The 12,578-nt window shown below is 38.9% G+C and overlaps 1 protein-coding gene across 6 annotated transcripts in view; it reads left to right on the top strand.

The window, feature by feature from the left end:
• The window catches only part of DNM3 (dynamin 3), a 180,095-nt gene that overhangs the window by 104,396 nt on the left and 63,121 nt on the right, over positions 1-12,578 (top strand). For all 6 annotated transcript variants that reach the window (XM_034063553.1, XM_031047273.2, XM_034063551.1 and 3 more), the window contains one exon: positions 7,097-7,206. In XM_034063553.1, coding sequence (XP_033919444.1) covers positions 7,097-7,206 — 110 coding nt within the window. The remainder of the gene's footprint in view (positions 1-7,096; positions 7,207-12,578) is intronic.

Raw genomic sequence — 12,578 nt, 5'->3', positions numbered from 1 at the left:
GGAGAGGTACATAGGTGGAAGAAACATGCTCTTCTCATCTGCAACTCATTAAGTATTCTTTTGCTATGCTTTTCATAAAAATGTTAAAATGTTTATGCATGCATTGTTTTTCTGTTGAAGCAGCTCCTTTTTAACTTTATAGACAATTTACAATTTACATTTTTCACAGCTGTACTCAGGAGCATGTTCAGGCCTGAATCCCACATTGCTACATTGTCTGTAATAAAATAACTTGCTTTGTTTTTCTTCAAAAGTTTACAGTAATACGTAAATATCTCATGCTTCATTGTTCAGAGTATGCTTTAAATGAAGTGTGGTGAAGCCGAGACCATTCTGAAGGTGCTATGTGGCTTTCTAAACTGAGAGTGAAACATAAACTGAAATAGGAATACAGTAAAGTTCTCTTGGATGTATTTAAAGTTAGAATATGGTTAACTTTTTGATATTGATGTATATGCTATAAAAGCTGAGATAAGGCATCTCAATAGTTTGCACTTGCATCAAATGTCACCAGAGTAGGCTGTTCTGCACTGGCAGAATTTTATACTGGCCGTGAGAGTAGCTTCAAGGTGTAAATAAATCTGAGCCTTTCCTTTTCAGGAGTAAACAGGCATAGTTTCAGCTCACCACCAGCATTTCCATACATTTTGGTTTTTCTCTCCTTGCTTTCTTTAATATAGATTGTTCAGGCTCAGCAGGTTCACAAGCCACTGTTTCTTGTGTCTGTTTCTGTCTCTAAAATGAGGGTAGTGATCCAGACATCTAAAATAATACACTACTGTAGAACATCTTCACTTTGGTATTGTTTTCTGCCTCACTGCTTAACTGCTTTGCTCAGCTTTAGTGTTCCACCTTCACATTTTAAGACGCTGAGTTCAGGATACCTTAATGATGTCCTGCTGTTACTAGCTGCTTGCAGAGACATCTAGCATGATATCTGTGAGTCAGGGAAGCATTAGGCTTGAGCTACCAATGTGGAAATAAGTACAGACAGTAAATAGTAGAGTGTCATTCTGGAAATCTAGTTGAGCGTCGTAAGTGCGTATCTTTTTATTTGCTGTTCCCAAACTTTAATTCAAATTGTCCTTGCTCAGTTTATGATTTCACTATTTTGCCCCATTTGCCCAAAACTTGCTAACATGTAATACTGATAGAAGAGTCTTTTAATGGCTACTTATATTTGTGATCAGTGTTCAGTAATTACTCTTGAGAGTTGTACTTTCAGTACAAATGATGCACAGAATGAATCCTTCTGTAAACCAGCCTTTGTTCCCAGTTTTCCAGTGTGGCCTGAACTTTCAGTTGTGAGCTTGATTTCTTTGGACTTGTGGTCCCCACAGTTGATACAAACACATTTTGGCTACTGTCATGACCCTCTGTTTGGAAACTGGTGTTCTAAACAGCATAACAAAATGGTGAGCAGACTGGCTCGATTCCTCGTGACAACTGAAAGTGTTGACTAGCTCAACACTCAGGGTCAGACTTGCCCTTCAGAATCTGAGCATCATATATTTGGAATTGTCCTGCATGGATTTTGCTTCTGTTTCTCAGGATACAAAATGTGGAGTAGAATTTGCTCTGCATGCTGCTTTTGCACAGCAACCATCTTGAAGTGACAAATAAAAGTGATAATCACTTCTGATATCTGGAAGAAGCTGAAATAATTTAACAGTCTCTTTTCTATGTAGCAAAGGTTTTCTGTTCCCCTCATAATCCAGTTAGCTGACATTGTGTCCAGGGTTTATTCTTCTGCTGTTCTGATGGAGCCTGTGAAGTTCCAAAAGCAGAGAATGATTTCTGCCTCAGGCAGAAAATGGAATGAAGTTCATTAGATTGGAAGTGCTGCCTGAGACCTTGCTGGGGGGAAGGGAGCCGCTGTTGTATTTTTCACATCCCTTGTACCATTTTGAACTTCAGCAGTATTTATTTTTAGTACATTTAAACACTGCATAAGGAAGGGGCAGTTGTAATATGGCATATTTACATCATGCTGTCAGTTCCTGGCAGCTTACTTGCCTGTCAGAGAATAGAACTAGTCCATTAAGGATGTGAGTGCTACTTATGCCCAGGAGTGGTGAAACATCGTCTCAAGGGTGGAAAGGCCTCCCCAGGCTAGCAGGTTTGGTTTGTTTTTCTAAGGTGCATTATGGGGATTTTTTTTCATGTCATAGAGACAGGAATGGGCCATGCTGCCTCCCACTTTTTCCTTCTCCTCTAGAGTGTGTAGGAAAAAGAGAGGCAAAGTCTCTACATGAGATCAGCATGTGCTGCTTTTTCCCCTCATGTCACGCTTAAATTCTCTGCCCCATTATAAAAATAAAAATCTATAAATAAAAAAGAACAAATGCTAAGGGGGACAAACTGGACCCACAGTTATGTGCATGTCGTCACTTGTAGAAGTGTGCCTAGCCCCATTCCTCCCAGGCTTCATACATACCCTGTTTCTTTCATTGTCAGGCTCTCACAGGATAGGAAACATGTCAGATAGTCCCGTCTGGAGCTTTTTTAACTCTGCCATAACATAATATTAATTGAGCTAAGTCTAAAATGATGTTGGGCTCATCTACTGTTGAATTAACTCATGCTCCATTTATATGCATCTTTTTTCTTTGTTTTTTTGGGGGTGTGGAGGGGAGGGAAGTTGCTGTGGGTTTTGCTGCCTTGCTTTAATATGGCAGTAGTACTTTTCTCCTAAAACTAAGCAGTATTTAGGTCTGATTTCTCATATGTGACATGCTGTCTCTGTTAGCTTCAAACACAGGCACCCTTACGATTTCCCTTTCTTGGAAACTGCCTTGTCTCAGCATGTGGGTAGGAGGCCATGTAAATAAATACCAACCACTTCTTGGCTTTCAGTGAGCATTTCCTTTTTCCTGGTGGCTACAGAAGAAACACTCTCACAGTTTGGCATCAAACATTTATAAAAGTTTCCTGCTTGTGGATTTTTTGTTTAGACAATCAAATTCTCAGTATAGTTTTTTCATCAGTTTCTATTTTTATTCATCTGTGGTTGCTTGGTTTGTCAGTAAATAGTGTCTGTCAGAACAAATACTTCATCAGAAACTTCATAAATTTCTGGTAATCAAATAGTAAATCGATTAAATTGAATAGTAAATCAAATAGTAAATCAGTAAATTGAATAGTCTTTATGAGTGTATTCTGTAAAAGTGAAAGATAACTTTTAAAGAATACAAATTAAGCTTATCTAGTTTTTTTCTTAGTTAAGATGGACTAAACAACATTGATATTTCTGCCTAAAAGATTTTTTTTTTAATATAAATGAGCTGTCTTGAACGTTCGAAAGGGAAAACAAAGTATCTTACATTACCAGGCAGTCCAGCTTTCAACTGAAAAAAAAAATTGCCTTTAATACAAAGTTTAATATGTATTCTCCTGACTTCATATCCTTAGGATATTTTTCAAAGTGTATGTCACTGTCATGGCACCAAAACTAACACAGTGCTACCTTTTAAATGCTACCAGAACTATTTAGAGCATAAGTTTATAATATAAAAATAGACTATATCAATAAAAATCAGTATTAGAGGACAGTATTTCTAATTTTTATACATAAATATCTGTAAGTGCTTTATTTTTGTTTGCCATGATTTATTTACTTTTTATTGGTAAATTGAGAATTTCCTTTGTTTAGTTTTATTTATCCCCATGGTAATACTTACTGAGTGCATGATACTATACTCTTCCTTCAGGGAGAACCCCAGCAGTTCAGAGAGTCTATATTCTCTGGATGCAGAATATAGGTCTGAATAGTGATAAATAGCTACAGACTGGCACAGAAGTAGACTACATGAGAACTGTTAGATGAGAGCATGATTAATATGAATATGTATGATCTTTTGTGGGCAATAATTTCTGGGATTGCTAAACTAAGGCAGTTTGAAAATCCATCAGGCACTTTTTCTATAATACTTACAGTCTGGATTTGACAACTTTTGTATTCAACAAAACAAGACAGTAAAAACCATGCTTTTCCAGAAGGGCCTTTGAAATATGCTTTTTCTGGGGCCTGTTATGAAGCTGTCTAGGAAACTGAGCCATTGTTGGACACGTCACTGTATTTTTATAGTTTCACTCTTAGGTACATTCTCATCCAGTTTAGTTTTGCAATCTGCTGAAGCTTAGCCAAGTTGAGTTACCATCTGCCTTCACAGTACACACATCTCAGTCTAGCTAGGACTTCTTCCAGTTCTGTGGAGTGGAAGATACTTCTGTCTTTTTCTTCTAGGAAGCATGTATTGAGAAAAATTAGTCCTAGTTTAGTTTGTGCCTTTTGTCGTGTTTTATGGCATGCAATAAACTATTATCACATGCACACTTCTTCCTTGACCCAATGACCATAACTGATGTCCCAGTTCACAATTCTCCAGCAATTGCAATGGGTGCTAGAGTTCACAGCTAGTTCTGATGGCTTGACAGAGAGCAGTCAGTTTTAGAATCATAGAATCATAGAGTAGTTAGGGTTGGAAAGGACCTCAAGATCATCCACTTCCAACCCCCCTGCCATGGGCAAGGCCACCTCACACTAAACCATATCACCCAAGGCTCTGTCCAACCTGGCCTTGAACACTGCCAGGGATGGAGTATTCACAACTTCCTTGGGCAACCCAGTCCAGTGCCTCACCACCCTAACAGTAAAGAACTTCCTCCTTATATCCAATCTAAATATCCCCTGTTTAAGTTTCAACCTGTTACCTCTTGTCCTGTCACTACAGTCCCCAATGAATTGTCCCTCCCCAGCATCCCTGTAGGCCCCCTTCAGATACTGGAAGGCTGCTATGAGGTCTCCACGCAGCCTTCTCTTCTCCAGGCTGAACAGCCCCAACCTTATAAGCCTATCTTCATACGGGAGGTGCTCCAGTCCCCTGATCATCCTCGTGGCCCTCCTATGGACTTGCTCCAACAGTTCCATGTCCTTTTTATGTTGAGGACACCAGAACTGCACACAATACTCCAAGTGAGGTCTCACAAGAGCAGAGTAGAGGGGCAGGATCACCTCCTTCGACCTGCTGGTCACACACTCCTTTTGATGCAGCCCAGAATACGGTTGGCTTTCTGGGCTGTGAGTGCACACTGCAGCTGGCTCATGTTCATTTTCTCATTGACTAACACCCCCAAGTCCTTCTCCGCAGGACTACCATGAATTTCCTTTTTGCCCAACCTGCAGCTGTGCCTGGGATTGCTCTGACCCAGGTGTAGGACCTTGCACTTGGCATGGTTAAACTTCATGAGGTTGGCATCAGCCCACCTCACAAGTGTGTCAAGGTCCCTCTGAATGGCATTCCTTCCCTCTAGCATATCAACAGAACCACACAGCTTGGTGTCATCAGCAAACTTGCTGAGGGCACACTCAATCCCACTGTCCATGTCACTGACAAAGATGTTGAACAAGACCAGTCCCAACACCAGTCCCTGAGGGGCACCACTCGTTACTGGTCTCCAGCTGGACACGGAGCCATTAACCACAACTCTTTGCATGTGGCCATCCAGGCAGTTCTTTATCCACTGAGTGGTCCACCTGTCTAACTGATGTCTCTCCAATTTAGAGACAAGGATGTCATGTGGGACAGTGTCGAACGCTTTGCACAAGTTCAGGTAGATGACGTCAACTGCTCTACCCCGTCCATAATTTCTGTAGCCCCATCACAGAAGGCCACCAATTTGGTCAGGCAGGATTTCCCCTTAGTGAAGCCATGCTGGCTGTCACCAAGCACCTTGTTGTTTTTCATGTGCCCTAGCATGCCTTCCAGCAGAATCTGCTCCCAGATTTTGCCAGGCACAGAGGTGAGACTGACTGGTCTGTAATTCCCTGGGTCATCCATTTTCCCCTTCTTGAAAATGGGGGTTATATTTCCCTTTTCCAGTTGTTGGGAGCTTCACCTGACTGCTGTGATTTTTCAAATATGATGGACAATATTGCTCCATGTTGGCAGATAAGGGACTGTGAAGGAATCCTGAGCTTTCCAACTTTGGTGATTTATTGAACTTCCATAGAGTCACTGGGTAGCAAAATTCCCCATTTGGTATCCACTGCACAAATTCCAGCATGTAAATATTTCCCCTCCATTGCTGCCATGGTAATGGCAGCAGCTTTAATAGTGCCTTCATAGTATTAAACTCTGTACTATGTACCTTTGCCAACAATTTTATCGTGATGCACAAAAAAGAGATTGGGGGTATGAGGATGCATGTGTTGCCCCTCTTGTCTTTGGATTGCATCTACTTAGCATCAGATGTATTTGCAAAGCAAAATGGAGAGGTTTGCCCTGGTTTATCCATCAGTACAAGGAATTCAAGGAATTCAGTGGAAAGGGCTAATAATCTTAGGGCTCTTTTGTTCTGACATCAGAATATAGCTTGAGAGTGTAACTAATCCTTAATTTGGAGTGATAGGAAGCAAGAAACCTAGAAAAGGTGGAATTATAGTGATTGTGCTGTAAATTAGAGTTGTAATGAAAATGCAAAAGGAGTCAGCTACAGCAAAAGTGAATAGATCATTGGTGCTGTTTGAATAAATAAGCTGGTTAGAGTCTCGTTTGGTTTGTATACAGTATATATCAAACATCGATGATAGTATGAATTTGATTGATTTATATGATTTTTGTATTTTCCATTAGGGTAATGAAAATTTATGGTGGGGTAATTAAATGCTACCCATAAATAACAATAGTAATTGTAGATAGAGATTATTTTTATGCCCACAGACATGGAAGAAGAGTTTTGTATTGATTAGACAGTTTCATTTGAGTTAAGTTTGACTCTTTTCTAATTATAATTCATGGGAATGGAGAATAATAAATGTAGATGCTTGTGTATTTGAGAGGGGGGTTTTTTGGGTTTTTTTGTTTGTTTTTTTAACTGGGAAATGTTTTAAATGGATCAGAGAAAAACAGAATGGGAATTCAGGCTTCATTTCTGTTGCAGGTATGTCTATGAAAGATAAACAGACATTTCAGTTTTTAATATACCCTTATGATAATAAGTGTACTGAAGTCATTACCAGCTAAACACAGTTTGCTGAAATTGTGTTTATTTAGGACTTCTCATATAGTGTTGTTTTAATCTGTTTCTTTTCTAGGAAAAAGAGAAGAAGTATATGCTTCCTTTGGACAACTTGAAAGTGCGAGATGTTGAAAAGAGCTTCATGTCTAGCAAACATATCTTTGCATTGTTTAACACAGAGCAGAGGTAAGGAAATGTGCTATTCTGCAGATACTGCCATAAAAATGTATTTATCTGAACATCTAATAACTGGGAGTGCAGTTGTGGTATTTCCATATGCTGAGTGAATAAAGATCTTGATACTCTTGATTTATTTGCTGTTTTGCAGTTGCGTAAACATAGAATGAAAGGTTAGTGTCCTCCTAACCACTCAGGGTGAAACTGCTCCATGATTAGTCATCTAGTTCTGTATGGCTGAATAATCATCTCCTGATCCTATTTTTGTTTTGTTTGGCAGTCACCTAGACTTACCAAAACACTCATGACTTCTGTACCTTGTGACCAAATTCAACTGGTGTAAATCACAAAAGTGTCATTGCTTCTCACTTTTTCCAGTGAAAAATCTTGCCTCTCTGTAATATTTGGCATCATTCTATTGTTTGTTTGCATTTATATACTGCTGAATGGAGAACAAATGATATTCCTCTGCTTCCCTAACTAATAGGCTTTTTGCTTTATGCTGTTTGCTTCACACTTTTCAAGCTCTGTCTTCTGATTTAAGTGATGTAGGTATTCTATGGTGGCCTACTTCTGGTGCACAGCCTATTCAGACTACTGTGAATAAATAAGGAAACATGACAATGCTTAGAGATATACAAGTGACCTGTAAAATTTTATTGTTTCTTTCTTTTTTTTTTTTTTTTTTTGGTGGAGAGGTGCATTTGCAGCTGATTCAGTGGAACTGCATTTCAGTAGATAAGGTGCAATTTCTCTAAGTTCCTTTTCAGAAAAAACAAGTAAAGGAAATTGCAGTGGCAGCATGGATAGATGCCCTTCTCTTCTGCTTCATTCCCACTCCCCCCTTGCATTGCCAAAACTTGGCAATATATGATGTTCAAGATGATGAGGGCTGGATGTGGCTCTCTGCAGAGCCAGCTGTTGTTCCTGAACTGGCCAGAAATAGCCCTTTCAGAAGCAAGGAATGTCCCTCCCTCCCACAAAACAAAAGCAAAGCACAGGATTTCTGGGCTGTCAAGTTTCCCTGGTCCCAGAAATGTGAGGATGCAATGTGAGTCTTGAACTACATGAAGGCTTTGCCTATATCTGCTGACATCTCAGCTAGCCTACATGTGGACAGTCTGCCAGGAGATGCCCTTTGGAAGTATGTCACACACATACTTGCTGAGAATAAGATTTCAAACACTTGACCACTTGCATTTCGGGAGCACAGAAAAAACAGCTTTGAAAAACTTCAAGTTTTTAAAAACCTAAATGATCTTTACATACTGGCAACTAATGTAATTCTGATTATTCTGCTATAGATATGTGTGAAACGTCCCAACATTGCAGTTGCATCAATCAAGAAAGAAAGCTTTGTTCTGGTGACTTGATAGGAGCTGTACATGTTAAGTTCCTTCCATGAGAAATCTGTTAATTTCAACTTACTGTTCCTCCTGTGTTTTGGCTAATGGTTTTGAATATTTTCATAATCTTAATCACTGAATTGCTGTGAAAATCCAAGAGAAGCATGCATTTCTATTGGGAAGTTTGAGATTCATTTGGGTGTAATACAGCTACATGTTCACATTTTCACTGGGTCTTTCACTGGACAGCAAGGATTTCAAGATCAGATGTCTAAAATGTTTGCCATATCTGTAATACCCCTGCTCATTTGGGCTGTGAGTGTACCCTCCAGCATCTGCAAGCTGCTCTAAAAACGTCCTTATATCTATATAGGCATGTTGAGACATGACAGCACAGTGATAAGACAGCAAAATACCTTTGCCTTGGGAGAGGCTGTTTATGGACTCTTCCAGCTTAAAAGGGGGCAGAAGTTTTTCTTGAGATATTTATTGAATTCTAACCACAACAGTCATTCCTCTGTTACTATAACACAGCTGTTTTGTTTTGTTTTGTTTTGTTTTTAAAAAGAACCTGCCTGCTGGTTTTTAAAAGTTAGGGTTTGTTTGTCAAAACAAATTTAGTATCACTTTCCACAGTTTCCTAAATTCATAGGTTGTGTCAGCAGAATCAGGGATACTAGGGCTTGAGTAAAGTGACCTGGCCCTCAAATAGGGACTGTGTTCCCTGTCCCAAATTCATAGGGAAACTGAAACAGGGTATTGATAAAGTTGAAATAAGAAGTCTTGTCGTCATTTTACTTTGTCTTACTTATGATTCTGAATGGGAGGTGTGTGTGTGAATATGGCTTCTTTTTCAAAATTCATGTAAAACTTAACTTAATTTCTGTTTTGGGGTTTGGTTTTTTGGTTTTTTTTTTGAGGGGGGATGAAGGGAAGTGGTTGTTTTGGGTGTGTGTATTTGTTTGTTTATTATTATTATTAAAAACCTTAGTAATTGAGAGATAAATCAGCTTTCTCTTTCTGAGTTTGTCCACTCAAGGTTCTGGCTATGGAACCATTTTGCTATTTAAGATGTAGATCATTAAGGAACAAAGCCAAAATTATATGTTCCAGCTTCCATGATAGCATGGAGATTATTCTATATCTCTCCTCCTGCTTCCCTCCCCCCAAGTCTGCAGCATATCTTAGTGTTCAATTAGAGTATTTTAGTTTTCAAGCAAAATCCCTTTAGGAGAAGAATTTTAATAGGCTTGTCTCTTTTTCATTCCTAGCCTCTCACTGCATAGGTATTTGCTACAGCCATATGTTTCTGATACTGTACATTTCAATAGTTTCCTGGATTATACACTGCATTTTTTCCATTTATGAAAACCTTTCCCGTTCTGAAATATAGTTACCAGGAAACTGCTCATTTCACTGTATAAAAGGAAAAACCATCTTGAGTTAGCTGAGGCTTGGGGATAGATGCAGAAGGAAACAAACGGTATCTGTCATTTTGATTTACTGCAGAAGTCAACAGTTCTCTGACAGGAATTAAATGTGACTTGGTAATGTATAGTAAATGGAGACTGTGATGATTGATTTCACAGTGAAGATAAATTCTCATGAAATGAACATAATTGTATGTTTATGAAAAGGCTACATTGTGACAAAATTAAATTATTTTCCTGTTACATTGTAATTAATTTTTCTTTTTAAAAGAGAAAAATCTAGAAAACTCTTGCTGTGAAATAGATATAGTGTTGCTTAAAGAATTGGGGGTGAGTTTTGTTTCTCAGCAAACTATGTAATTTATTTAAAGCATTTGAATGGGCGCATCTTCTTGATCTATAGACACCTTGGAACACCTGTGGAGGACTACTCTAGTTTACTTTGGTTACTTACTTTATTTAGCTTTACTTATTCTAGTTTACTTTGTTTTAATATCTAGCACTACATTTTTTTGTTTTAATATCTGGTGTTAGATATTAAATCAAAGTATATTAGAGTGAGTGCCCTTTGACTCCTGGATCACTTCTGGCTGTGTCCATCTACCTGAGTCTGCCTTTGCACAACTGAAGTTGAGCTATAAGGTCAAGCAGTATGTGTCTAAACCTAAAGGTGTGAAGAATGTGAGTGCTGTTTTGTGTTAACCATCCTTTCCTCCTCCACAATAAACTGCTGGCAAGTCTTTTACAAGATATCAAATTTTTGAAAATAATTATACTGTAGGAAAACCCCTAATGTTTGTAGTACTGCTGTAGAACATAATGTGAAGTTGTGGAGATGTAGCCACGGACTGGCTTTCTTAGGCAGTTAAGAATGGAGGTGAGAGTATTTTGTCAGTGCCTGTGCTTACATGAAGTAGATTAACCTGTGATGTCCTCATTGATGAACGTGTAAGACTCTTATGCAGAGCTCATGAAAATAACAAAACAAATTCTGCTCATCCAAGAAAGCTTACCTTTGTTCTGGGATTTCATTCCAAACACTTTGCCTCTTTCTCATGTATTCCCTTTAAAAATAATTCACTGATTGGTCCTTTTTCTTTTAGCTTAGTGCTTTAGTCTGGAACAAGAGTTATAGTCTTAAATGTGCCTCTCTTTAGGATCTATGCAACAGACCCATCTCTCTCTCTCTCACATTAGGAAGGGTAAGCAGTCATCCTTTTTCATGATCTTGGCCAGTTGACTACAGCATCCACATGGCACTACTTCACTAGATTCTGTGTTATTCTAAAGTAAACCTTTGCCTTTGCCGTAGAGTAGTAGTACTTTTTTTTCTGATTTATGGGTCAATAAATTGTATTACTGCATTACAACTCCATCTAGATGCTGCTTCTCTTTTAAGTAAGGAAGGAATGATGAATAAGCCGTTTCTTTTCATACAAGTGGAGAAGTAGCTTCCTGTTCACCTCTTCTCCAATTCTTTGTTTTTTTGTGTGAAGGGTTTTTTTTTTGGTTTTTTTTTTTTTGGTTGTTTGGTTTCTTCCCCATGGGAGAAGAGATTCTACTAAGTAAATATTTTTGGGGTTACGTTGTAGTGCTTGTTGAGCTCTGTTCCTCTTCAAAATCATTCCTTTCCTTGGAGCCAAAGAAGCAGAACCAGTGTGTGAAATTCTCCCTTCCTTGCAGGTGAAGATCCCACCAAGTCTTCCTGTCTTTTACTTATCTGCCCAACCAGGATCCAGATGAAACTGAATAATAGTGTTGCTTTTTTCACCTCTGTGACAAAAGGGGATGTTTGCAAATTCAGAGCATGAAATTGTTCCTGTTTGCCTTCACAAGAATAGGTTTGTAAGAGTTGAATGCTCCTCGATAATCAAGAAGCAGTGTGGCAGAACCTACCATCCCTGCATGAGTACTGACTGTCAGGGACAGTGAGAGAGGCTCACTGTAGAAACAGATTCCTGATGTGAGAAACAGATGAACGTCAAGAGGATAGCAATCAAATGGAAGTCTTGAGGGCAGAGAATAGGACTGGAAATAGAGCTGCCAGATAATAAATTTTAGCTACTGACTCATGAGTTCACTCTGATTCTCAGGAATCACATTGCACAAGAACTGTGCCATCTGGTAGGCCCCAGGAAAGTATGCTATGTCTGCTAAGTGAAAGGTATTACAGTATTGATTTTGGATTCATGGTGTTGGCTGAGTGATGTTCTAGAAGTCTTCTCTAGGACTTCAAATGCACTAGAGCTCTAAGTACACTATTTCTTCTTATGGACAGGAACTGGTTAACTGCTATCCATATATAAGGGAAATTGGGCAAGAGCCAAAATAAAGGGAACTAGTGAAAGGAGACCGGGTCAGTGGAGGTGTTGGATGGAAGCCAGGCTGAAGGAGAAAGCCTGAGATGAGATGTATGTTTAGTTACTGTTTTTGAATTACACAGAAAGCTAAGCCCCAGGAAGAGCTGGACTGTAAGCTATTCAGAGCCCTCTCTGTTAGAAAGGGAAGAATGAGAATATATTTAATTAAAAAACACCACAAATTTAATCCAGAAAAAAGCTGCGAATATTTGAAAAAAAAAAACTTCCAAGATGCTTGTAAGTAC

Source organism: Melopsittacus undulatus, chromosome 6 (assembly GCF_012275295.1).
Source record: "Melopsittacus undulatus isolate bMelUnd1 chromosome 6, bMelUnd1.mat.Z, whole genome shotgun sequence".
In the NCBI taxonomy this organism is placed as follows: Eukaryota; Metazoa; Chordata; class Aves; order Psittaciformes; family Psittaculidae; genus Melopsittacus; species Melopsittacus undulatus.
This window is presented reverse-complemented; position numbering and strand designations above follow the sequence as displayed.